Source organism: Mustela erminea, chromosome 10 (assembly GCF_009829155.1).
Source record: "Mustela erminea isolate mMusErm1 chromosome 10, mMusErm1.Pri, whole genome shotgun sequence".
Lineage (NCBI taxonomy): Eukaryota > Metazoa > Chordata > Mammalia > Carnivora > Mustelidae > Mustela > Mustela erminea.
In genome coordinates, this window is record NC_045623.1 from 34,749,706 (window position 1) to 34,776,370 (window position 26,665).

A 26,665-nucleotide genomic window follows, 5' to 3' on the forward strand; every position below is an offset into this window, starting at 1 on the left:
ATAATAGAAAAACACTTTTGTAGCATGTTAGGCTTTTACATTTTTTTGTTCCTATTTTCTTTGCTCATTTTAAATAAATATCTACTTGTGAAATTTTCTTTGTATTTGAGTGAACCCTCAAAATGTATAAGCTTCAGTTTCCCAAAATCTGCATCCACCCTAGGGGGGAAAAAATGGATAAACTGCGACTTAAGATAATAGTGATTATTTCTTAACTATAAAATAATAATTTCAAAATTATATATACATATCCCTTAATTTTATATGTATACATATGCATTTTATTGTTATTTTTAAAATACTTATGTAATACCAAGAAGGGCTTTTTTTTTTTAATTAAAAAAAAAAAGGCAATGAGAGAACACGTAACCAAGTAAAAACTTAAAAAGGACAAACAAAAACCTCTTCCTGACAAAGTACCTCAGAGAAAAGGTTGTTCAAATACTCTCAACCTATTTTGCTCACATTCACTCCCACTGCTCCGTATTTATTGGGGGTGCCAAGGAAACCTAAACCAGCTGTGCAGGAGGAAGGGGTGCGGGAGAACCAAAGATGTTCTACTTCGCCTCATTCCCACAGTCAGGTATCCTGACGGCTAGCAGTGAAAATCCACATAGATGGAACAGGAATAATACCTCTCCTTTCGATTTCGGTCTCCATCCCGAACCTTCATGAAAAGCAAGGCTGTAATATCCGGTTTGCTTTAAGTTCTAAAGAGAACAGACCCTCTCCGTAGAAGCCAGACGCGGGAGCGGGAAAGGATAGGCGAGGGCAGCTGAGAACGTGTCCCCTGACTGCAGCGCCCGCCCTAGGTAAGTTCGCTGCTAAACTTGGTCTTCCGTGCATATAGCCGCTAACTAACAACAACAACAAATTCCCAAACGCAGACTCCACGCTGGCAGGTCGCAAAGACAGCAAAAGAACCGGGAGGGTGCTAGATGGTGTGTGCCCTTTGGGGCGCTTTGCTTTGGCGGCAAAGCCACGGCGCGCACGCACAGTATCCCCGGAATGCGCGGCTCCTCCTCTGGCGTCCCCCCACGTGTGCATAAAAAGCGCTGCACGGAAGGAGTGCATCCCACCGCACCCACAGAAAGGGGGATGAAGCCCCTTCTCAGACTGAAGGACCCCGGGTCATGTCGCAGAGGCCCAGCGTAGGGTAGGGTCGCTCCTTCCACTTTCCAACGCCCTTCCCCCTCAAACAGGTTCTGCCTGCGCCCTGCTGAGCTTTGGAAAAACAAAAAGATGATCCTTACCTTAGAGACAATTGGAATCTAAAATTTGGATTGTCTATTGTTCTTTTATTAATAACGTCCAATATTCTGAAAATACTACAAAGCTATATTACATGGAATAATTCATTGGCATTCTTCCTAATCATTGTTAATCAACTGTTAAAAATAACTGTGTGACGGAACTATATGGTTTGTTCATCATACACTGTTTCCAAATGCACAATCCCCACAAATAATAACTGGCAGTATTTATTAAAAATATAGGTTTTGAGCATTTAACCATCACTCCAGATAACTCGTACAGACAGTATCTTAGGAAACCAATGATCATTTATCTGTATAGAATAGAACTATCGCATTCTACTTGTTTATTTTGGAGATAAAGGTTCTTCCTTTGCATGAAAAAAAATTTTTAAATCATTTTGTAATATCATCTCTTCCCCAAAACTTTTCAAAATATTAATTATGAGAAGTCTACGTTTCCTCCTCACACGGTATTACAAAGCTCATGTTTTACTTCTAATCTCTTCTCCCACCCATCCATAGAAAAGAAGAGAAATTGCACAGAAGTCTGTTCAGAATCAGATTGATTTTTTTTTTTAAGAAAAACTATTTTAGTTACCGTATTATTTCTTGGTATTCCCCGTTTACAGAACTTGTTGCTCAATACTCCATGGCTTAAGAGGCTCATTGTAGAAACAGTACATTAACTGTGGAAATTTTAATGTATTGGGAAGTTTTTGTTATTGCCCTGTACAGTAATGGATTAAGCAGAAATTACTTTCTTTTTTTCTTAAACCCGTAACACTGATAAGAAAGTCAAGATTTACAGAGGTAGGTTCCTTTTTCAAGGTCTCCCAGGCAGTAGATGATTAGAACTCTTAAGTGTTTAACTACAACATTTTCCCTCCCAAATCAGTGCTAACATCTGGTCACATCTCTCTTTTGCCCCTACCTGACACTGTAATACCCTTCTAGTCAGTGGTTCATGCTGGTTTAGCTTCTGCTAACTCTGGCTTCTCATGGGACAATTTGCTTTCAGTAATCATTGTCTCCTTGACACCAGCTTTTATTCGTGGGAAAGAATTGTCACCATTTTTCCCAAACCAATTTTTTGCCTTCTGGAATTTCACCCTGAGATCATGAACTGAGCCAAAGGCAGACGCTTAACCCACTGAGCCACCCAGGTGCTCCTTAGATACTTATTTTTAAGCAATACTTGCATAGCATTTATTCGGTATCAAATATAATTTTAAGTGTTCTGTATGTATGTATTTTGGGATGTTTTTACTCTACTGGCCCTACAATTTAGTTACTATAAGAATTCCCATTTCACAGATGAAAAAAACAGAGGCCCAGAGAGATATCTCTCCAGGAGTCCCACAGCTTGTAAAGATGGATCCAGTATTCGTGCCCTGGCAGTTGGGCTCCAAACACAGAGTATGATGCTGTCTCTGTCAGTCATCCTTGTTTCTCCAGGATCTTCAATCTTTCTCTCTCTGTCTCTCTCAATCTTATCTCCTTGCTCTCATTCTAATTAAATTCTGCTCTACATTTCCCTGTCTTTTACTAACACCTTTGACAAACCCCTTTTGTGTGCCTAAAAATGTATGCGTATTTGCCATGTAGTTAATCATCTTTGTTTCTTGGAAGAAACAAATAGACAATATTTTATATTCCCACAAAATGCGAAAAGCAAATATAATATTGAAAAGTTATGTAATGAGGCCTTCTTTATCCAGAAATCATGCTTGATTAGAGACTGATATTTCAATTAGTGTCTCAAACCAGCTAAGAAAATTGTAATTGTGTATCACCAACTGTCCCCAAATATACAGGTTATATAATCTAGAGCACTCAGTTCAGTTCTCTCTCTTGAAGGACGTGCTTAATTGTGCCCAATGAGCATTAATTTACTTGTGGGAATGCCTCATAGGGGTACCTTTATACATGAGAGCTCCTACCACTTTGGGTCCCATACTGCTTGAATGACTATTCAAGTAACCCCACCTTAGGCAGAGGGCTGGAAGCAGCGTGGGGACACATGAATGTTACTAAGCATTATCTTAGACTAAAGGCACAGCAAATGTTCTTTGGCAGGTCTCTATCTTTCGGTATGATGGAACGTTCCATTCATTTAGACGAAAACAACCAAGGCAAAATCTAGCTCAGACATGGGACTCTGTCAGATCCGGGAAGATCCTTAAACATCTTTACAACTGGCTCTCTTTGTTGTAAACTTATAAATGAGAAATATTTTCCAGTTACATGAATGAATCCTGGACCCATATATTTCCTTAAGCACAATGTATAGAGATCTTGCATGTTGAGACAAGCTGCATTATTATTTCTTCTCCCTTCTTTTACGCTCACTCCCCCAACCAATCTGCTTCATGTTACTGCCCTTTCATGAAATCTGTCCTCATCACGGACACTGATTACCTTCATTTTGTCTCTTTCTTGGAATATTCTGTATATAATTCCACCCCCATTCCAATTCCAATTCCAATTCCAATTCCAACCCCTATCCATTGCTGTGTATTTCATTCCCTGCTTACTTTTCTCCAGACCACTCACTATCCTCTAACACATATCTTCGCTGATTTGTTTTGTTGATTACCTGACTGCCCCTACTAGTCTAGAACTCCACAAGGCAAGAATTTCAGCCACTTGTTCACTTCTGGATACTGAGCACTTACAACAGTACAGCACAGCTGCACTCAATAAATATTTGCAGAACTGATGAGTCACCATATTGTCCTGGAACTCTAAGAAACTCTTCTGACTACTCTTCTCATCTATCTTTATGTTTCATTCTGCCTTACCCCCAACATACTGGTTTTCTCAGGTCTCCATCTCCATCCTTTGCTTTCTTTGTTGTATTCATTTTATACATCTCCTGGATATGGTTATTTTAAGATTCATTTTAAGATCAATAACATAAGAGATGAAAGTCTTCTGTCTCAAGCTTTGACACACTAACTAGGGTGCATAATTTACCCTTAGAAATGGTGTCTATATTCCATAAACAGAAAGCTGATAGGTGTATAGTTTGTATGACCATCAGAGGGGACTTTGGGTTCTTGTGTTATATTGAACAACTCTTCTGGATTACAGGTCACCATGGCATCTAGAGCCACCATGACGGCCCCCATCTGCCTGGTAGAAAACCAGAATGAGCAGCTGACAGTAAATCCAGAAGCACTAGAGATTCTTAACAATATATCTCAGCCTGTGGTGGTGGTGGCCATTGCAGGGCTGTCTCGGACAGGAAAATCCTACTTGATGAACCGCCTGGCGGGACAGAACCATGGTGAGTGTTGTCCTGGGACCGGGGCCATTTGCTTGGAATCCCTGATAGTGCAGGCTGGTCATGGTTCTTCTAGTGTCATCTTAGGGAAGAGCCTAACTCCTCCCACTGAAGAAAAATTCTAACTCTCACCACCAAATCTACAAATTCAACCCAACCTTTCTACAAAATCTCATTCTTTTATCTAGTAAGAAAGAAGAGTCTCCCAACCCTATCAATAGATCCCTTCTACTTGTCCTCTGGGTCCCATCCACTCTTATCAGCTTAGCTTCTGCTATGATCCCTTCTCTTCCTTTCTTTTGCATCAGTTTTGCCCAAACTACACGATCATTCCCAGAAGCATAAAATTTTATTTTATTGTGTTGTATTCAAAAAAATAGAGGAAAGGAAAAAGGAAGGAAGAGAGAGGAGGGAGGGTAAAACCTATTATTCCCAAATCTCAAGGGAGCAAAGATTCATTTTTTTGTTCATAATAAATTTTGATAAATTACACTCCCTTTCTTTCTGTATTCAGTATTTTCTATGAGTGAACTCTATCTCACACAGAAAAGTATATAAAACAGTCATGTACTATAAACTTATTAAATGAAAAGTGATCACCTGCATAATCACTGCTCAGGTCAAGAAGTTTAACATTACCAAGATCAAAAGCCCAAACCACTTTTCACATTCCCATCTGTGGTCACTAATGTCTTTCATTTTCATGGCATTTATTAAAAATGGTTTCACTGTCTATGTATTTCAAAAAAGTTTAATTTGATCTGCTTTTAAAGTTTATGTAATTAGTATATACTGCATGCATTCTTTTGCATATCGATTTTCTCATCAAGTTTATAAAAACCATTCACTTTCTTATATGTATATGCAATTTATTTATGTTAACTGCTTTATAGTGTGCAATCATATGAAGATATCACAATTTTTCTCCATTTATTATTAATGGATGTTGATATTAGTCAACAGATTTTATTGTTTCTGAATTCAGCTATCATAAATGTTTTTGTGCTTATATTCTGGTACTCAGCCTTACCCTGTTGATTATACACAGAAATGAACTTGCAAGATCACAGAGTATATTTGTTTTCAGCCTTTCCAGATAATATCAAACCGTTTTTCAAACTTTAAATACAATTTACATGATTACTAGCAGTCATGGAGATTTTTTCACGTCCTTATCACCCTCTGGTAACTGTATAGTCATACGGCATATATCTCATTATAAGTCAATCTGAGAACTTTCTCACACTTATTTGGTGTTTGTATTTCCTATTTTGTTAGTGCAAATATTTTATTTCTCCTTTATTTCCTCCCCCTGACTTCATAAAATCTAAAATTTTTATTTAATCCACAATATTCTTTTTTCTAAAGATTTATTTATTTTATTTAATTATTTTTTAAAGATTTTATTTATTTGACAGAGAGAGACACAACAAGAGAGGTACCACAAGCAGGAGGAGTGGGAGAGAGAGAAGCAGGCTCCCTACCAAGCAGGAAGCCAGATGTGGGGCTCCATCCGAGGACTCCAGGATCATGACCTGAGCTGAAGACAGATGCTTAATGACTAAGCCACCCAGATGCCCCCAAATTTATTTATTTTAAAGAGAGAGAGAGTAGGAGGGGCAGAGGGAGAGGGAGAGAGAACCTCATAATGACTCTGTCCTGAATGTGGAGCCTAATGTAGGGCTCTATCCCATGACTATGAGATCACAACCTGAGCCAAAACCAAGAGTCAGATGTTTAACCAACTGGGCCACCCAGGTGGCCCACAGTATTCTTTATTTTTTAATCATCTGTAATTAATCGTGTAAAATGTGAGGAAAAAAAATAATCAATTTATTTTTTTAATTTATTTAGCTTATTTAAATTTTGTTTGTTTGTTTCTTTAATTTTTTAATAAGCATATAATGTATTTTTATCCCCAGGGGTACAGGTCTGTGAATCGCCAGGTTACACACTTCACAGCACTCACCAAAGCACATACCCTCCCCAATGTCCATAACCCCACCCCCCTCTCCCGACGCCCCTCCCCACAGCAATCCTCAGTTTGTTTTGTGAGATTAAGAGTCACTTATGGTTTGTCTCCCTCCCAATCCCATCTTCTTTCATTTATTCTTTTACTACCCCCCAAACCCCCCATGTTGCATCTCCACTTCCTCATATCAGGGAGATCATATGACAGTTGTCTTTTTCTGATTGACTTATTTCGCTAAGCATGATACCCTCTAATTCCATCCACGTTGTCACAAATGGCAAGATTTCATTTCTTTTGATGGCTGCATAGTATTCCCTTGTATATATATACCACATCTTCTTTATCCATTCATCTATTGATGGACATCTAGGTTCTTTCCATAGTTTGGCTATTGTAGACATTGCTGCTATAAACATTCAGGTGCACGTGCCCCTTCGGATCACTACGTTTGTATCCTTAGTGTAAATACCCAGTAGTGCGATTCCTAGGTCGTAGGGTAGCTCTATTTTCAATTTTTTGAGGAATCTCCATGCTGTTTTCCAGAGTGGTTGCACCAGCTTGCATTCCCACCAACAGTGTAGGAGGGTTCCCCTTTCTCCACATCCTAGCCAGCATCTGTCATTTCCTGATTTGTTAATTTTAGCCATTCTGACTGGTATGAGGTGGTATCTAATTGTAGTTTTGATTTGTATTTCCCTGATGCCAAGTGATGTGGAGCACTTTTTCATGTGTCTGTTGGCCATCTGGATGTTTTCTTTGCAGAAATGTCTATTCATGTCCTCTGCCCATTTCCTGATTGGATTATTTGTTCTTTGGGGGTTGAGTTTGATAAGGTCTTTATAGATTGTGGACACTAGCCCTTTATCTGATATGTCATTTGCAAATATCTTCTCCCATTCAATTGTCATTTGGTTTTCTTAACTGTTTCCTTTGCTGTGCAAAGCTTTTGATCTTGATGAAATCCCAATAGTTCGTTTTTGTCCTTGCTTCCCTTGCCTTTGGCAATGTTCCTAGGAAGAAGTTGCTGTGGCTGAGGTCGAAGAGGTTGCTGCCTGTGTTCTCCTCAAGGATTTTGACGGATTCCTTTCTCACATTGATGTCCTTCATCCATTTTGAGTCTATTTTCGTGTGTGGTGTAAGGAAATGGTCCAATTTCATTTTTCTGCATGTAGCCATCCAATTTTCCCAACACCATTTACTGAAGAGGCTGTCTTTTTTCCATTGGACATTCGTTCCTGCTTTGTCGAAGATTAGTTGACCATAGAGTTGAGGGTCTATTTCTGGGCTCTCTATACTGTTCCATTGATGTACGTGTCTGCTTTTGTGCCAGTACCATACTGTCTTGATGATGATAGCTTTGTAATAGAGCTTGAACTCTGGAATTGTGATGCCACCAACTTTGGCTTTCTATTACAATATTCCTTTGGCTATTCAAGGTCTTTTCTGGTTCCATATAAATTTTAGGATTATTTGTTCCATTTCTTTGAAAAAGAATGGATGGGATTTTAATAGGGATTGCATTAAATGTGTAGATTGCTTTAGGTAGCATAAACATTTTCACAATGTTTATTCTTCCAATCCAGGAGCATGGAACATTTTTCCATTTCTTTGTGTCTTCCTCAATTTCTTTCATGAGTACTTTATAGTCTTCTGAGTAGAGATCCTTTGCCTCTTTGGTTCGGTTTATTCCTAAGTACCTTATGGTTTGGGGTGCAATTGTAAATGGGATTGACTCCTTAATTTTTCTTTCTTCTGTCTTGCTGTTGGTGTAGAGAAATGCAACTGGTTTCTGTGCATTGCTTTTACATCCTGACACTTTACTGAATTCCTATACAAGTTCTAGCAGTTTTAGAGTGAGCCTTCTGGGTTTTCCACATATAGTATCATATCATCTGCAAAGAGTGATAGTTTGATTTCTTCTTTGCTGATTTGGATGCCTTTAATTTCTTTTTGTTGTCTGATTGCTGAGGCTAGGTCTTCTAGTACTATGTTGAATAGCAGTGGTGATAATGGACATCCCTGCTGTGTTCCTGACCTTAGTAGAAAAGCCTTCAGTTTTTTTCCATTGAGAATGATATTTGCGGTGGGTATTTCATAGATGGCTTTGATAATATTAAGGTATGTGCCCTATATCCCTATACTTTGAAGAGTTTTGATCAGGAAGGGATGCTGTACTTTGTCAAATGCTTTTTCAGCAGCTATTGAGAGTTTCATATGGTTCTTGATCTTTCTTTTATTAATGTATTGTATCACTTTGATTGATTTGTGGATGTTGCACCAACCTTGCAGCCCAGGAATAAATCCCACTTGGTCATGGTGAATAATCCTTTTAATGTACTGATGAATCCTATTGGCTAGTATTTTGGTGAGAATTTTCGCATCTGTGTTCATCAAGGATATTGGTCTGTAATTCTCTTTTTTGATGCGATCCTTGTCTGGTTTGGGGATCAAGTTGATGCTGGCCTCATAAAATGAGTTTGGAATTTTTCCTCCATTTCTATTTTTTGGAACAGTTTCAGGAGACTACGTATTAATAATTCTTTAAATGTTTGGTAGAATTCCCCTGGGAAGCCGCCTGGCCCTGGGCTCTTGTTTGTTTGGAGATTTTTGATGACTGTTTCAAAGTCCTTACTGGCTATGGGTCTGTTCAGGTTTTCTATTTCTTCATGGTTCAGTTGTGGTAGTTTATATGTCTCTAGAAATACAACCATTTCTTCCAGATTGTCAAATTTGTTGGCGTAGAGTTGCTCATAGTATCTTCTTATAATTGTATTTCTTTGGTGTTGGTTGTGATCTCTCCTCTTTCATTCATGATTTTATTTATTTGGGTCCTTTCTCTTTTCTTTTAGATAAATCTGGCCAGGGGTTTATCAATCTTATTAATCCTTTCAAAGAACCAGCTCCTAGTTTTGTTGATTTGTTCTATTGTTTTTTTTGGGTTTTTTTTTGGTTTCTATTTCATTGATTTCTCTTCTGATCTTTATGATTTCTCTACTCTTGCTGGGTTTAGGCTTTCTTTCTTGTTCTTTCTCCAGCTCCTTTAGGAGTAGAGTTAGGTTGTGTACCTGAGACCTTCCTTGTTTCTTGAGAAAGGCTTGTACCACTATATATTTTCCTCTCAGGACTGCCTTTGCTGTGTCCCACAGATTTTGAACTTTTGTGTTTTCATTATCATTTGTTTCCATGAATTTTTTCAATTCTTCTTTAATTTCCTGGTTGACCCATTCATTCTTTAGAAGGATGATGTTTAGTCTCCATGTATTTGGGTTCTTTCCAAATTTCCTCTTGTGATTGAGTTCTAGCTTCAGAGCATTGTGGTCTGAAAATATGCAGGGAATGATCCCAATCTTTTGATACCAGTTGAGACCTGATTTAGGACCAAGGATGTGAACTATTCTGGAGAATGTTCCATGTGCACTAGAGAAGAATGTGTCTTCTGTTGCTTTGGGATGAAATGTTCTGAATATATCTGTGATGTCCATCTGGTCCAGTGTGTCATTTAAGGCCTTTATTTCCTTTTTGATCTTTTGCTTGGATGATCTGTCCATTTCAGTGAGGGGAGTGTTGAAGGCCCCTACTATTACTGTATTATTGTTGATGTGTTTCTTTGATTTTGTTATTAATTGGTTCATATAGTTGGCTGCTCCCATGTTAGGGGCATAGATATTTAAAATTGTTAGATCTTCTTGTTGGACAGACCCTTTGAGTATGATATAGTGTCCTTCCTCATCTCTTATTATAGTCTTTGGCTGACAATCTAATTGATCTGATCTAAGGATTGCCACCCCAGCTTTCTTTTGATGTCCATTAGCATGGAACATTGTTTTCCACCCTCTCACTTTAAATCTGGAGGTAACTTCGGGTCTAAAGTGAGTTTCTTATAGGCAGCATATTGATGGGTTTTGTTTTATTTTTATCCATTCTGATACTCTGTGTCTTTTGATTGGGGCATTTAGTCCATTAACATTCAGGGTAACTATTGAAAGATATGAATTTAGTGCCACTGTATTGCCTGTAAGGTGAGTGTTACTGTATATTGTCTCTGTTCCTTTCTGATCTACTACTTTTAGGCTCTCTCTTTGCTTAGAGGACCCCTTTCAATATTTCCTGTAGAGCTGGTTTGGTGTTTGCAAATTCTTTCAGTTTTTGTTTGTCCTGAAGGCTTTTTATTTCTCCTTCGATTTTCAATGATAGCCTAGCTGGATATGATATTCTTGACTGCATTTTTTTCTCATTTAGTGCTCTGAATATATCATGCCAGTTCTTTCTGGCCTGCCAGGTCTCTGTGGACAAATCTGCTGCCAATCTAATATTTTTACCATTGTATGTTACAGACTTCTTTTCCTGGGCTGCTTTCAGGATTTTCTCTTTGTTGCTAAGACTTGTAAATTTTAGGTGACAGGGTGTGGACCTATTCTTGTGGATTTTGAGGGGAGTTCTCTGCACCTCCTAGATTTTGATGCTTGTTCCCTTTGCCATATTAGGGAAATTCTCTCCAATAATTCTCTCCAATATACCTTCTGCTCTCCTTTCTCTTCTTCTTCTGGAATCCTAATTATTCTAATGTTGTTTTGTTTTATGGTGTCACTTATCTCTTGAATTCTCCCCTCATGGTCCAGTAGCTGTTTGTCCCTCTTTTGCTCAGATTCTTTATTCTCTGTCATTTGATCTTCTATATCACTAATTCTTTCTTCTGCCTCATTTATCCTAGCAGTAAGAGCCTCCATTTTTTATTGCACCTCACTAATAGCTTGTTTTAATTTCAACTTGGTTAGATTTTAGTTCTTTTATTTATCCAGAAAGGGCTTTAATATCTCCAGAGAGGGTTTCTCTAATATCTTCCATACCTTTTTCGAGTCCGGCTAGAATCATGATGAACCTTGAGAATCATCATTCTGAACTCTAGATCTGACACATTACCAATGTCCATATTGATTAGATCCCTAGCCTTTGGTACTGCCTCTTGTTCCTTTTTTTGTGGTGAGTTTTTCCCGCCTTGTCATTTTGTCCAGATAAGAATATATGAAGGAGCAAATAAAATACTAAAAGGGTGGCAAAGACCCCAGGAAAATGTGCTTTAACCAAATCAGAAGAGACCCCAAATCATAGGGGAGGGGGGAAGTGGATAAAAAGAAGTTTAGAAAAAAAATTAAAAAAAGAAAAATATGAAAAAGAAAAAAATATATATATTAGACTGGTGACTTGAACAGGTCACCCACTTAATTTTGGGAGTATTTTGGTCTCTTAGAAGAAACTACCTCCTAAAATTTTAAAGAATGAAAAACATATATAAGGGTAAACACAATGAAGGGATGGAATATGCCTATAAAGATGGAAAAAAATTTTTTTTAATTTCTAAAAAAGGAGTTGATAAAGTAAGTTGGTTGGGAGAATAAAGAAAAAGAAAGTTGAGAGAATTTACTTGGGCTGGAGACTAGAACAAGCCCAGAGCTAGATTTAGGGTATATTTTGATCTTAGAAGAAGTTGTGTCCCAAATTTTTTAGAAGAAAAAACCTATGTGTTTACAAAAAATAAAGTTAGATACAATGAAGGATAAAATATCTCTATGATAATGAAAGTTCAAAAAAGATTATTATTTTTTTATGAAAATGATTGTTAAGATAAACTAGTTTAAAAATGTTAAAAGGAAAGAATAAAAGTTAAAGAAATATTTAGCGGAAGAAAAAAAATTTTTTTTAATTTAAATTAACTGCAAGACTAAAGAATCATGGGGGGAAAGCCATGAGTTCCATGCTTTGCTTTCTCCTCCTCTGGAATTCTGCTGTTCTCCTGGGTAAGTGAACTTGGTCTTGGCTGGATTTCTTGTTGATCTTCTGGGGGAGGGGCCTGTTGTAGTGATTCTCAATTGTCTTTGCCTGAGGCGGAATTGCACCACCCTTACCAGGGGCCAGGGTAAGTAATCCGCTCAGGTTTGCTTTTGGGAGCTTTTGTTCCCTGAACACTTTCCATAGAGTTCCAGAGGATGGGAATGAAAATGGCGGCCTCCCAATCTCTGTCCCGGAGGAGCCGAGAGCTTGGGGCCCCACTCCTCAGTGCACCCTCAGAGAAAAGCACTCAATCACTCCTGTCTCCCTGGCCTCTGGCTGTGCTTGGAGAAAAGCGCTCAATCACTCTTGTCTCCCTGGCCTCCAGTTGTGCTTTGAGCTCACCCAGCCTGTGACCGGTTCAAGGTAACCCTCAGCTAAGAACTCACTCCTTGGCTCTGACTCTGTAGCTGGCTTCCCCGCTCTAATACCTGCGAGCTCTGTGACACTCAGACACCCCCCGATCCTTCTGTGACCCTGCGGGACGTGGGGCCACGCTGACCCTGCATGGGCTTCACCCCAGTTTAGCCTCTGGAGCAATGTCCCTCAGTGGAGCAGACTTTTACAAGTCCTGATTTAGTGCTCCGTTGTTCTGCTGCTTGCTGGGAGCCAGCCCCTCCCCCCACATTCTATCTTCATTGCTTTGGATTCACTTCTCCACTGGTCCTACCTTTCAGAAAGTGGTCGATTTTCTGTTTCTGGAATTGCTGTTCTTCTTCTCTTTGATCTCCTATTGGATTTGTAGGTGTTTGCGATGGTTTGATAAGCTATCTAGCTGATCTCCTGCTACCTGATGTTGTCTCAGCCTGCTACTTCTCCCAAAACAATCAATTTAAAATCTCAGCCTTTCGTGCTCAGCAGGGGAGCTGCTTAAGATTCTCTCCCTCTCCCTCTGCCCCTCCCTCTCCTACTGTGCGAGCACATGCGCTCATATACGTTCTCTCTCTCTCTCTCTCTCTCTCTCAAATAAACCTAAAATCTTAGCCCTTTCCTCTGTGGTTACAACAACTTAGGAGAAGTCTACAGCATTTACTATTTTAGCTGGCTCAGATACCAATATTGATAACATAGTTTTTTTATTTGAAAATCAATGCCTAAAGACTTGATTAATTGTACAATTTTGAATCATCAATGATAAGTGTCCCAGAAGTCACAAGAAGTCCAAAGGTGGTTTCTAGGTCTTATACAATGTCCAACACTGTGCTAATTACTGACAAACATTGAGTTTTCCCTTCAGTGTTACAGTCTTTATAAAAATAAATATAATAGTTAGGGTCAACGTAGTCTGTTGTTCAGAACAATGTGAATGTTCTTATTATTTCCTGATGTGGAGTTTTGTTTTTGCTGTTTAACTTAGCTGTTCCTTGTGGTTCTTACTGGTACTTTAGGAAAATTTCTCTACTATCCTATAGGACTTTCTGTCTCTTTAGAACATGCAGCTTTTATTTTCAAATGTATTAATTCCTCTCTGGCCCAACACCACTAGAGGTTGAACTGCAGTACACTAAATTCTCAGGATCCCACATACCCATCAATTTCTCTCCCTCCTTCCTCCCTTTCTCCTTTCTTTTTCAGTCTATAGTTTCTCCTTCCTTCTCTCTCCCATTTTACTTTCCAATCTCCTATTAGTTTCTAAGCAAATATCGTGTCTTTATTTTTCTTTTAAGGAAAATTCTTGACCAATCAGAGAAGGACACTTCCTTGTCTGACCCAAATAAATTCATAAGTTTTATTTGAGGGATTCAATATTAGCTAGGGAGTTTCAACAATTCCTTTTTCTTTTCCACTCAAGATGACATCAATAATAACAAGGCAATTTCCCAGTGGACTGCATGGTCACGAGAGTCCATCCCTGCTCTAAATTTCTGGAAGCCTTCTAACTACATCAGAATCTCAATTCTGAATTACTCCCCTATTCCAATACCATACCGATTTTTCTAAATATACTTTTGGTTTTATTACCATCCATCTCAAAAACTTAATTGATTTTCTTATCTAACAAATGCAGTCTACTTATCTAGGCATTCAGAACCTCACATTATGGATAACGTGCCTACATTTCAAGATTCAGTCCTCACTGCTTTCCTACTAGGCAACCATTGGGACAAAATTGGATTCAAGTGACAGCTCAGTGCTATCCTTCCCATGTCAGTGTTTTCTCCATTTAGAGGCTCTCCCTTAACAATAACCCAGATAAGGAAAAGGAGACACTACGTGAAGTGTGAACCACAAACACAGAGTTCTTGTTTCAGCCTCCTTTCTAATTCTACTTACGGATGCATGTTTTTTCTTTCCTCTTTTTTTTTTAAATTTTTTATTTTTTATAAACATATATTTTTATCCCCAGGGGTACAGGTCTGTGAATCGCCAGGTTTACACACTTCACAGCACTCACCAAAGCACATACCCTCCCCAATGTCCATAACCCCATCCCCCTTCTTCCAACCCCCCTCCCCCCAGCAACCCTCAGTTTGTTTTGTGAGATTAAGAGTCACTTATGGTTTGTCTCCCTCCCAATCCCATCTTGTTTCATTGATTCTTCTCCTACCCACTTAAGCCCCCATGTTGCATCACCACTTCTTCATATCGGGGAGATCATATGATAGTTGTCTTTCTCTGCTTGACTTATTTCGCTAAGCATGATACGCTCTAGTTCCATCCATGTTGTCGCAAATGGCAAGATTTCATTTCTTTTGATGGCTGCATAGTATTCCATTGTGTATATATACCACATCTTCTTGATCCATTCATCTGTTGATGGACATCTAGGTTCTTTCCATAGTTTGGCTATTGTGGACATTGTTTTTCTTTCCTCTTAAGGGTCAACTAAAACTACACAAGTTGGTAGAGTTTACATTAATCTTTCACCTGACCTATTTGAACCTCTACAGGTGCAAGTTGAATAGGGAACCCAAAGCATTTTTATAGAAAGTTCTTAATCTGAATTAACATTAGATTGTCACCAAAATGGAAAAAACTCTTCTCCCTGCTGGGCCCTTACTTTCTTACAAGCTTCACCACTGTAGCTCCTGGGCAACCTGTACTCTCCACTGTCCCTGTATGTTATGGACTCCTCCCTTGCAGGTTTCCGCCTGAACTCCACAGTGAGATCTGAAACCAAGGGCATCTGGATGTGGTGTGTGCCCCACTCCACCAAGAAGAACCACACTCTGATCCTTCTGGACACTGAGGGGCTAGGGGATGTGAAAAAGGTAAGGCAGGGAGTTGAGAACCCTTCTTTGCTCTTGCTTATGAATTTACCACCTCAATTAAACTTCTGTGACATATCTCCACAAATAGTAAGTGTAAATTATAGATAATGAGGTTAGATTCTCTTACCTTGAACTTTTTTTCCTTGAGAGCACACATATTTTGGTATTTGGAGGCAAGATATTCATCTTATTTTTAATGCCGGGATTAATGACACAATTTAAGCAGCTAAATCCAGGGCTCTCTGCTAAGTACTAGAGACACTGCAGTGAAGAAAGTAAAGACCCAGAGGCCAGCTGGGGAGATACCAAGTACTTAATTCAATCAGTACAGAGTGTCATGGATTCAACCTCATTTTAAGTAACGATTAGACTTAAGCTTTCCTGGTGAAATAACATTTAAAATATCTAAATTGTAACTCATCAGGTCAATGGGACTACCAGTTAAAATGTATAGATTCGTGACCTTGAATATAGTAGTCATGAAAATACGGTTAAAACAAAGTAATCTATTTAAATAAACCCCAGAAAATCTTCGGCTGTTCCAAGAATATTCATAATGATTTTAGTGTAACTTGCTGGACTTTAAAGATTAATTCTTCACCGACTTCTAAAAAGGATGATCTTGACCAGCAGAAAACAGTGCAAACAGGATACTTGTAGGTGTGTTGTCTTTACAATCAGTACTTTTCCCTTATTTTATAGAATTCTGAGTCTAGATTGTTGCTGCAGTAGATTATTTGATTCCAATACTGCCCCCCCCCAGAATAAGTAAAGGAGAAATTTAGAAATTCTGAATTTAAAAAATTTTTAATGTTTTAAAACTTCAGAAATTGTAAAGTGTTTGATAAAAAATAAAGTATAAAACAAAAACAGAAGAGAAACTAAAACAATATGTATCAGGCCTCATCAATTCATCTCACCGTGTTTGAATTTTAACAAGTTTATTCCTTCTTTGAATGTACCAGCAACTTTTCACACTAAACAAGAGTAACAACAACAAGAAATCCTACTTACTTGTTACTTATTTTACACAGCCCCTAAGTTAATTCCCAATGAGTTAGATCTACTCTAATTATCACCTCCCTCTGCCCCCCAAAAATGAAGAAGGACTTTTAATGGTGCAAAATGTCATATTTTGGACCAAACTTGTTTCTTTTTCTGTAATTGCTTTTGTTTAAAGGACCAAGTCATATTATATTATTAATAACTGATGGCAGCAGAACAGTTCAATAAATTTAGAACATGTGGTATGATTTAGGTAGTGTGTAATTCTGCTTTCCTGGCCTTCAGTGCCACTCACATACTGACCTGAGTCTCCTTCCCAGCCTTGTTGTCTACTCCCACACATTTACACATAGCTTCAGCCAAAGGAAATAATTCTATCTTTGTATGATTGTGCTTTTCAATGCTGACTTGGCTTGTGTTAGTCTTTCTACCTGCATGATCTTTTCATTTCCACAAGTCCAAGTCCACAACTTCGTCATTTCTTTAAAATCCAGCTATTTTTTAATTTTTTAAAATATCTTATTTGTTTATTTGAGAGAAAAAGAGAGCATGAGCAAGGGGAGGGCTGGAGGGAGATGGAGAAACACACTCGCTGCTAAGTATGAAGCCCGACACAGGGCTTGATCCCAGCACCCTGAGATCATGACCTGAGCTGAAAGCAAATGCTTAACCAACTAAGCCACCCAGGTGTTCCAACCCAGCTTTTTTTTTTTTTTTTTTTTTTTTTTTTTTTAACTTACTGCCATCATTTCACAGTCAGAAGTAATGTCTTGCTCAGAATTCCCAGGACACTTTTTTCCCCCCATTTTTGGATTTACCCCCTTTTTCTTTTATATTTTAGCTTTTGGCTCTACTCCCGGCAGAGATCATTAACTTGGTTGCAGGTGTTATGTTTACTTATTGGTCAGTCAACCCAGAAAGTCAACTTCTTGAGGGCGGGGACTAGCATATGGAATTTAGCATCCACCTAACCAAATGCACCACCTGGCATTTAGAAGAAACTCAAACAACAGCTGTTGAATTTAACTAAACAACATTATGCTTTTAATGTTGACCATGACACATCAAATTTGCTGTAGGAATAATTTCCTGTTTATTGGTGCATACCTACTATGTTCCAGTCACTGTGTTATGGAATGGAAATGATAACAAGTAAATGAAGAGTAGACTCTCTGGTCTTTTGCTTTAATGTGCTTTCTAGGTCGACCCTAAGAATGACTCATGGATCTTTGCCCTGACGGTGCTTCTGAGCAGCACCTTGATCTACAACAGCATGGGCACCATCAACCACCAGGCCCTGGAGCAGCTGCAGTATCCTTCCAGGGACCAAACCACCAAGTTTCATTGAGTTTATAGGAATGGCAACTGAGACAGTCATCTTTCTTGTGACTTAACTATCATGGTTGAGGAGAAGGGAACATGAGACATAAGTTAATGTTTATAAAATTTGTTTTTAAATACAAGCTGAAAATTGTGGTGTTAATAATTTCTCCTTCCTTAGCTAAATTCTCAGCTATGTCACTGAACTAACACAGCTAATCAGGGCAAAATCCTCCTCAACCTCTGAGGAAGTGAAGGACTCCACTGAGTTTGTGAGTTTCTTTCCAGACTTTGTATGGACTGTTCGGGATTTCACCCTGGAGTTGAAGATAGGTGAAGCCCCAATCACCGAAGACGAGTACCTGGAGGATGCCTTGAAGCTGGTTCCAGAGCATGGTCTGGGCAGAGGAAGTTTCAACAGGGGGTTGGGATCAACTAAGCCCTGCCAGTCAGCACTTGAATTTAATTTTTGTTTAATATTGGATTGAGATGCAGTCTTAATAGTGAGGGGTAATTGTTGAATGGCATTTGGTGATTGTTTTTCATAGATTATTACTTGTGAAACTCCAGCCACTGGAGCAATCTCATTGAGGAAATTTAAGGACCAATGTTGAACCAAACGATTTTAGACCAAATAGGTATTGTGAAACATTTTTCTAGGTACTAGTGCTGTAACTTCCTAAGCCCCACATACTTGGGCTCCTTATTGTGTGCTCCTCCTGTTCCATACTGACAGAAATAGCTCATCAGAGGAGAAGCTGGTAAACCTAGAATCACAGGAAATAAAAGGACCTAAATTTTGTTATGGAAAAATAGACAAAACATAAAATTTACCATTTTAACCATTTTTTTAGGTTTATAGTTCTGTGGCAGTAAGTACATTCACATTGCTGTAGAATCATCACACCCACCCACACCAGAAGTTTTCATCTTCCCCATTTAAATTTCTCTATCCATTAAAAACTAACTCCCTGGGATGCTTTGGTGGTTCAGTCATTAAGCATCTGTCTTCAGCTCAAGTCATGATCCCAGGGTCCTGGGATTAAGTCCCACATTGGACTCCCTACTCAATGGGGAGTCTGCTCCTCCCTCTGCCTCTTCCCTCAGCTCATGCTCTCTCTCTCTCAAACAAATAAATAAAGTATTACAGGAAAAAAAGACTAACTCCTTAATACCCCCCACCCACAGCCCTTGGCAACTGCCATTCCATTCTCTGTCTCCATATAGGTACCTCATACAAATGGAGTCGTATGCTACTTGTCTTTTTGTGACTGGCTTATTTCACTAACCATAATGTCCTAAAGATTCATTCATGCTGTAGCATGTGTAGATTATCTCCCTTTCTAAGACTGAATAGTATTTTTTTGCATTTATATACCACATTTAAATGACCTAATTTTAAAAATATATTTCATGTTTCTATGAAATATTCTATGAATATTTTACTAGTGCCCAGATACTTACAAATTTCAGAGAAAGGATATTTACATAGTAAATATCCAGGAGGAAAAATGTCCTTCTAGTAACACTTTCAGATTCACATTGATCTTCCTTATGATTTCACATTCTTCTTTCTCACAGTCTTGTACATTTTGTTACCACTTTAATATTATTAATTTACTACATGTAAATTTTACAAACAGTTTATTTTTATTTTATTTTAGTAAGGTGAATAACTGATGGCACCTGGAAGTAATACATACTTCTGTTTCATCATTCATGTATTCATTGTTTCAAAGAAATGTATTAAACATCTGACTACTCCCCAAATCATTCTGTGAAGCACTGTCAAGTCAGATATAGTTTGATATAGACAGTGTTAAGGTTTCCAATTACTTTTAAGTTAACCTTACCTTAGAGATGTTTCTGCTAAAAGAACTCCAAACATATTTATTTAGTGTGATTTTTTTTTACTCTGAATTTTAGACATTTTTTTCTTACCTTGATATTATTCATCCTCCACCTGATATTTTAACAAGCAATATCTTACTCTTCTTTTGGTATTATTTTATTTTAGGGTCCATATTTCATATCTAATATGGGGACAGTCAAATCACAAAAGGAATTCTTACCATTTTTATTTTTTGGTTCCTCACTCATTTGATAAACATTTAATGAATATATCAACCACTAAACTCCATAACAGTACTAAGGAAACCAACCATAACTTGCTTCAGTTGGGACTGATGCCCCTCCTACTCCCCTATTTCCCTGGCTCTGCTCCATGTAGAAATGGAATTTCCTTGCCTGTGGTGATGGCCCAGATTGATTTGAAATGATTGGGTTAAAGGAGATTTATAGGCACAGGAAATGCCATAATGCAAAGATGCCTGGAAATGAAAGTTCTGACTCCCTTACCTAAAGACCACTTTTCAATGATCAGTTTTTTTTCCATTTTTGCAGGCACAAATCCCAAAATCCAGAATTCCAACATGCCCAGAGAGTGTATCAGGCAGTTCTTTCCAAAACGGAAGTGCTTCGTCTTTGACCGGCCTACAAGTGATAGAAATCTCTTATTCCATCTTGAGAAGGTGCCAGAAGACAAGCTAGACAGTACTTTCCAGGAGCAATCAAAGAAATTCTGTACCTATATTTTCAATCACACAAAGACCAAGACCCTAAGAGAGGGAATCACTGTCACTGGGAGCCGTAAGTCACCTTTGTCCCAAAGCATGTCTCTGTGTCAGTGTGGTGGTGCTTTGATGAGAGCCTGGATTTGTCAGTAATTTTGTTTACATCTGTGTGTAACTATGGAGAAGCAGATGTTCATGGCCTGTTTACTCATTAAATTCTCCCTGTGTGAGGGTCTGCTGAGACCTGATATACCTCAGGAACATAAGCCACTAATCCTAAGAAGATAAGATGATGTTAAAGAGAGGACATCTGTATATTGAGAAATCCTATGGGATAACTTCTTGTCTTGAAGGAGATAGCAGGTTATTTTGTAAATTTACATGAGTCAGGTCATAAAGAGCAAGCTATGAGTTCCTGCAAGACCACTGAGAAACAGAATTATGTGTCATCTTATGTGTAGGGCAGGCTTCGTGGGCATGTAACTTACGCAGTCCTATAGTATCCTGTGTGGAGATGGACCCATACTTGCTTTAAGATCCTCTATCCCTGTTTTGAATTCTCGATCATGTTCAACTAGGAGTTCACATTTTTGTTTTGTATCGGGGCACACACATTATGCTGCTAGTCTTGTTTGTGTCTATTACTTCACCTATGTAATCTATTCCTTTACATTCTCATGAATGGGAAACCATTTTTCCAGTAACATAGGTGCATATTGTATAGTTGGTAATTTAAATTGTGCTGTGACAAAATGGAGAACAATAAAAGAAAGAACAGGAAAACAATAATGCTGTTAAAAGGAATAGATTCCCAAAAGGAGAAAATAAAATTTCCTTGTAGATAAGGTGGAGTTTTTTGTGATCTTAGAATGATGCTTCATAAAAACTATAAGCCACTGATTGAGACTTTGTTATTTATGCTCAAATTCCCTGGCTTATATAGGGCTGGGGACTCTGTTGAAAGCCTATGTGGATGCCATCAAGAAAGGAGCAGTTCCTTGCTTGGAGAACGTGGTGACAACTCTGGCTCAGCGTGAGAACTCAGTGGCTGTGCAGAAGGCAGCTGACCACTACAGCGAGCAGATGGCCCAGCGAGTGAGGATCCCCACAGACACACTCCAGGAGCTCCTGGATGTGCATGCACACTGTGAGAGGGAAGCCATTGCAGTGTTCATGGAACACTCCTTTAAGGATGACAAGCGGGAATTCCAGAAAAAGCTGGTGGTAATGTGTCTTAGCATTTATCCTTCCTGATTTCTGCCCTTCCAGATTCAGGCTTAGAGTACATTTTTTTCCTACTCTGTGGCTCATCTAGCTCTCATGGTTGACAGAGCCTGGGTTCTTTTGAGTGACAGGGCTCTACCAGGTTACTGTTCACCTTTTTACTAAAAGGTGGACATTTTATTAAATTTCTATTGCCACATTTGAAAAATTACCCTTAATTTATATAGGCTCACAATTCTGTAGGTCAAAAGGAGGCATAAGATGGCACCATACTCTGCTCAGAGACTGCTCAAAGTCTGCTCACAGACTGGAAACAAGATTTTGGCCAAAATGAGCTCTCAGCGGCAGGCTCTGGAGTGGCTCCAAGTTCATTCCTGTTGTTGACTAGATCAACTTCCTTTTGATTTTAGGACTCATATTCCCTTTATTGTTGGCTTTCTGACAGGGGGTGCTTCCAAGCTTCCAGAAACATTTTTCATATACCTCCATGTTCTCCTTTCTGCTTCAAGCCAACAATGATGCATCAAATTCTTTTCATGTTTTAGCTTTTTTGATTTCCTGCAGATAACTCTCAGAGCTCATGTTCTTATCTAAGACTTCTCCACCTCTATCCTCTAGTTATCTCCATTTCTTATTTTTTTAAGATTTTATTTATTTATTTGACAGAGAAAGACACAGTGAGAAAGGGAACACATGCAGGAGGAGTGGGAAAGTGAGAAGCAGGCTTCCTGCCAAGCAGGGAGCCCATTTCAGGGCTCAATCCCAAGACCCTGGGATCATGAACTGAGCCTAAGGCTGACCCTTAATGATTGAGCCACCCAGGCACCCCAGTTATCTCCATTTCTTTATGTCAACTCGTACCATATAATAAAGCCTAACTACTGTAATAAAATTCATCAAGTTCACTGAATCCTGGACTGTGGAAGGAGTATACATCAGAGGGAAAAAATCTTAGGGGACAATTTAATTCTTGGGGACAACTAATTAGCACCTTCAGTGGAAATGGGCACCTTCAGTGGAAATTTGTCTCAGTCTATGACCAGCCTAGGAGTGAAAAAACCTCTTTGTTCCTGTTGAAGACGTGCCAGAAAGTCTGCTGTATTGTAATTTTCAAGAGCAGAGGAAATGTTTATTTCTTTTTCTTTACACACTCAAATTCTTATTAGAAGAATTTATGAAGAGTTCCAAACTCTGTTCAGAGTACACTTTAGTCTTTACCAGATGATTGAGTTGTTGGGAGGGCAGGGGTGTTGAAGGTGCATTGTCATCCATAGCAACACAAATTCTCTGAGGAAACTCCACTTTCAGCTATAATTCAACTTTCTATTGCTGACTGTTAATGGATGGGTCACTTTTAATCATACTACAGCAGAAAGAACCATGGAGTTCATGTCTTCCAACCCAAGGAAGTAAAGGGACTTTCCACAGGGCACACCTAGAATTGGTCAGAACTAGGACTAAAAGTCTCTTGACTCCTGGTCTTCTCCATGTTCCAATCTACTCTTAGGTGATTGGGATGTTTTTCTAAGAGGATGACATTTGACTTTCCCTTCTAAGAGCTTCTTTCTATTGGATTTCTCTACATTTCCCTGGCAGGACAACATTGAGAAAAAGAAGGAAGATTTCTTGCAGCAGAATGAAGATGCCTCTTTCAAATATTGCCAGGCTATAATGGAGCAGCTTTCAGAGCCTCTGAAGAAAAGCATTTCAGAAAAAACTTTCTCTGTTCATGGAGGACATGATCTCTACTTACAAGCAAAGAGAAAGGTTGAACTTGACTATAAACTGGTGCCCAGGAAAGGAGTTAAGGTAAGGAATAAAAGGAAAAAGGTTGAACAGTAGAGTGGAGTTAGGTGGTCTTTGTTGTTCCTCCGGAATATCTAAGACTCCAGCACCAATTATGGGAAAAAATCAGAGTGAGCCAGTAAGTCCGAATTTTCAGATTTTACACCTACAATTAGTAGGTACTCCTGTAGATACCAGAAATTAAATTCCTCCCAAAGAAAGGATTTACAATCATGAATTCAAGCGACACAAAATACTTGATTCATTTATGAAACGTGTTAATATTTGGCTAAGTCCCTGGGGAATGCAAGTATTAGAGACACAACTTGCTCTCAAGATGCTGAGGATTTTACCAAAGATATGGGCAAATAGTGAAGAGGATAGGGTAAGGTAAAGGTTATACTGGTATTCAAAGATACTACTGATGATAGTGATGATAAGAATGGTTAACACATTGAGACTAACTTTCTTTACTGCACATGGTCTTAGGTGCTTTTGTTGGATTATTAATTTAATCCTCAGGGTAATATTTTTTTTGCAGTCTGTTATTATCCCAATATTTTTATTCATAAATGATATTTTATATGAAATTATAACAGATACTACAGTTTTATTTTTGGTGCACATTGTACTACATAGTATAGAAATGATGATACTATACCCATGAGCATTATTGTATATGTCCTCAGGGTAATATTATAAATTAAGTATACTACTATCTACATTATGCATTTGATAAATGTGATGCAAAAAGAAGTTAATAAATCGCCTAAGATCATATGAACAGTAAGTGGTGGAGCCAGTAGGGCAAATCAGTATCTTGGTGGCCATTCAAAGCTCTGATTGCGGTTTAAGAAATTATACAGAAGGTAGTTCCTAGAAGTTTAAGATGAAGTATTTATAGATGTTTTGTTGAAAAAGGCTAGAATAGCTTCCAGGAAGAAAAAAAGAATATCCCAAAAAAGTAAACAATAGGTATAATGTATTTGTAGAATTATAAATGTGATTGGCTATAACCCATGGTGGGATTGGGGACAGTATCAGTGAGAAAGCGATCTCAAGAACTAGGAAGACTATGATGGAGTTTTCCCATGATCATCAATAGACTTGGAATTTATACTGTGGACATAGAAGGAAGGGAATTACTCAGGGATACACAATTTACAGGGTTATATTTGGAGTTTTATTGAACAATTATTTCCATAGCGGGAGACTAGATCTTTGTTGCCTGATGTGTATTTGCTCCTTGTTGGTTCTTCAGGCAAATGAGATCCTCCAGAACTTCCTACAGTCACAGGCAACAATAGAGGAATCCATCGTGCAGTTAGACACAGCCCTTAATAGAGGAGCCATGGCCATAGCAGGTACAGGGGAGGGTTTGGCTTGTGGTGGAATGGGTAGGTTCCTGCAGGGACTGCTGGCAGATCTGACCAGAAGACCTTCTTGCAGCAAAGAGTAAGAGTTTCCTCTTGTGCCACAGAACACATGTTCTGTTCAGTCAAATCTGAAAATAACAAGACAAGTGATAGTTGCACATCAGCCGCCAGGCAGAGCCTATATCTTCACACTGAGAAACCTGCCAGCAGTGTGGCCATTTGGTGAAATTACAAATTTCCCAGTCACCATTGCAAAGTCAGTTTAGTCTCTGAGCTTAGGAGGTCAGGTCTCACCTGTTCTTTTGTTCCCTTTAAAAACTTTCATGCGTCAGTGGAGCGGGCCAAAAAGGAGGCAGCTGAGAAAGAACAGGAGCAGCTAAAACAGAAAGAAGAAGAGCAACGGCAAAAAATGGAGGCTCAAGAGAGAAGCTTCAGTGAAAACCTGGGCCAGCTGGAAGAGAAGATAAAGAAGGAAAGAGAAAACTTTCGGGTAATGCTGGAAGGGATGTTGAAGCATTATCTGCAGGTAAGTATGGCCTGGATTGAGGCAGATTCTCACTCCTCAAGGAAGAGAAAAATAAAATTTTAAGCAAAATTATGATCCAAGAGGGAAATGCAAATGGCATATGATTTACTAAGTGCCTGAATCCATCTGTATCCTGCTGTAACCCTAAAAAGCATATTATTCCTGCCTTTTCTGCAGTGCTAGACTTCGGAGTATATACGTAACATCCCTTGGGAAAGTGGGTTGCTATTTGTGGTGTTCATGCAATGGTCCCATGAACCCCAGTTGGGTAGAGTCTTTGTCTTCTAGTCCTATAGAGAACCATTAGAGAGATCTGAAATAGATCTGTTTTGTCTTGAAAGTAACTGATTAGGTCTGATATGAAATGCAAGACACTAAAATTTCTAAAACTTGCTGCATTTGTTACCAGACAAATGCAAGACACCAAAGGTTCCTAAACTTGCTCCATCTGTCTGAATATCCTGGGATTACTATAAAATATAGAGGAACATCTTTCCTTGGTCCAACCTGGAGCTTGATAAGCAATGCTCTATACAGAATCAGCAGTTACCGCTTTTTATTTGATGGTTTGTGGCCATGCGTCCTCAAGTGGAACTGAGAATTAATTATAATTAAAACTGTACTGCTACCCAAAGAGCATCATTTAGGCTAAAGTGCATAGTGGAAAAAGTTCTCAAGTCTGATCTAGCCCCAACACCTACCCATCCCAGAGAGAGGGTTGTGAGGACATCTTAGGAAGTTACAAACCATGGATACTTTCATTATCCAGGTCAAAAAGTATGGACACATTGGACATCTCCCAAAGAACAATCTAAAGTGGTAAAAAAATAGACACCTTTGTTTACTATTGACTGTGTCTTGATAATTAGAGATCTTAAAAGGTGGGCTCTTTTCCTTTTATAGGTCCAAGAAGAATTGCTTAATGAAAGATTTGGAAAGAAGTCTGAGGAATTGAATAAGGAGATAAATCGACTAAAAAAAGAGATTGAGACAGCAAAAAAAACTGATTCACTATTGATTTCAAATGCAATTGAAGTGGCTGGGAAAGTATTAATTGTTGCACTACCTGAAATTTTTAAGCTATTCCATGAAGGGAAGACAGTTCTCAGTGAAAAAAATTAAATGGGCTTAGATTTCTTGTTAAGCATATTATAAAATGAGGTTTCTTTTGCATTAATAATGTAATACTGTGCTCATTTTTGAAATACATGTGTTATGCCACTTTCACACAACACATTTTCACACAACTTCATTTACTTTCACACAATTTTATTTATGCTTGAAAATAAAAAGTGATTACATGG

At 38.5% G+C, this 26,665-nt stretch overlaps 1 protein-coding gene and 1 long non-coding RNA gene across 5 annotated transcripts in view; one reads left to right on the top strand and one right to left on the bottom strand.

Moving 5' to 3' along the window:
- The window catches only part of LOC116567897, a 132,323-nt gene extending 130,959 nt beyond the window's left edge, over positions 1 to 1,364 (bottom strand). The window contains exon 1 of the long non-coding RNA XR_004276419.1: positions 1,254 to 1,364. This is a non-coding gene — a long non-coding RNA (uncharacterized LOC116567897). The remainder of the gene's footprint in view (positions 1 to 1,253) is intronic.
- LOC116567893 (guanylate-binding protein 4-like) lies at positions 724 to 26,665 on the top strand. Of its 4 annotated transcripts, XM_032303273.1 has the most exons (12): positions 756 to 812; positions 2,031 to 2,066; positions 4,350 to 4,545; positions 15,425 to 15,552; positions 17,759 to 17,868; positions 18,071 to 18,273; positions 20,281 to 20,526; positions 21,394 to 21,674; positions 23,271 to 23,483; positions 24,721 to 24,823; positions 25,168 to 25,361; positions 26,265 to 26,665. In XM_032303273.1, the coding sequence occupies exons 3-12, from the start codon at positions 4,356 to 4,358 to the stop codon at positions 26,481 to 26,483; spliced, it is 1,887 nt and encodes a 628-aa protein (XP_032159164.1). In that variant the 5' UTR covers positions 756 to 812; positions 2,031 to 2,066; positions 4,350 to 4,355; the 3' UTR covers positions 26,484 to 26,665. The 4 variants fall into 4 exon arrangements, with proteins under 4 accessions (XP_032159163.1, XP_032159165.1, XP_032159166.1 ...); XM_032303272.1 differs by lacking the exon at positions 2,031 to 2,066 and having other exon boundaries at positions 724 to 812; XM_032303274.1 differs by lacking the exon at positions 2,031 to 2,066 and having other exon boundaries at positions 724 to 812; positions 21,394 to 21,545.

Bases quoted from the DNA above. Each gene is read 5' to 3' on its own strand.
- LOC116567893 (XM_032303272.1), top strand. From the start codon at position 4,356: ATGGCATCTAGAGCCACCATGACGGCCCCCATCTGCCTGGTAGAAAAC. The intron at 17,869-18,070 runs GTATCCTTCCAG...CTAAATTCTCAG, and splicing joins CAGGCCCTGGAGCAGCTGCA to CTATGTCACTGAACTAACAC. The intron at 24,824-25,167 runs GTACAGGGGAGG...TTCATGCGTCAG, and splicing joins AGGAGCCATGGCCATAGCAG to TGGAGCGGGCCAAAAAGGAG.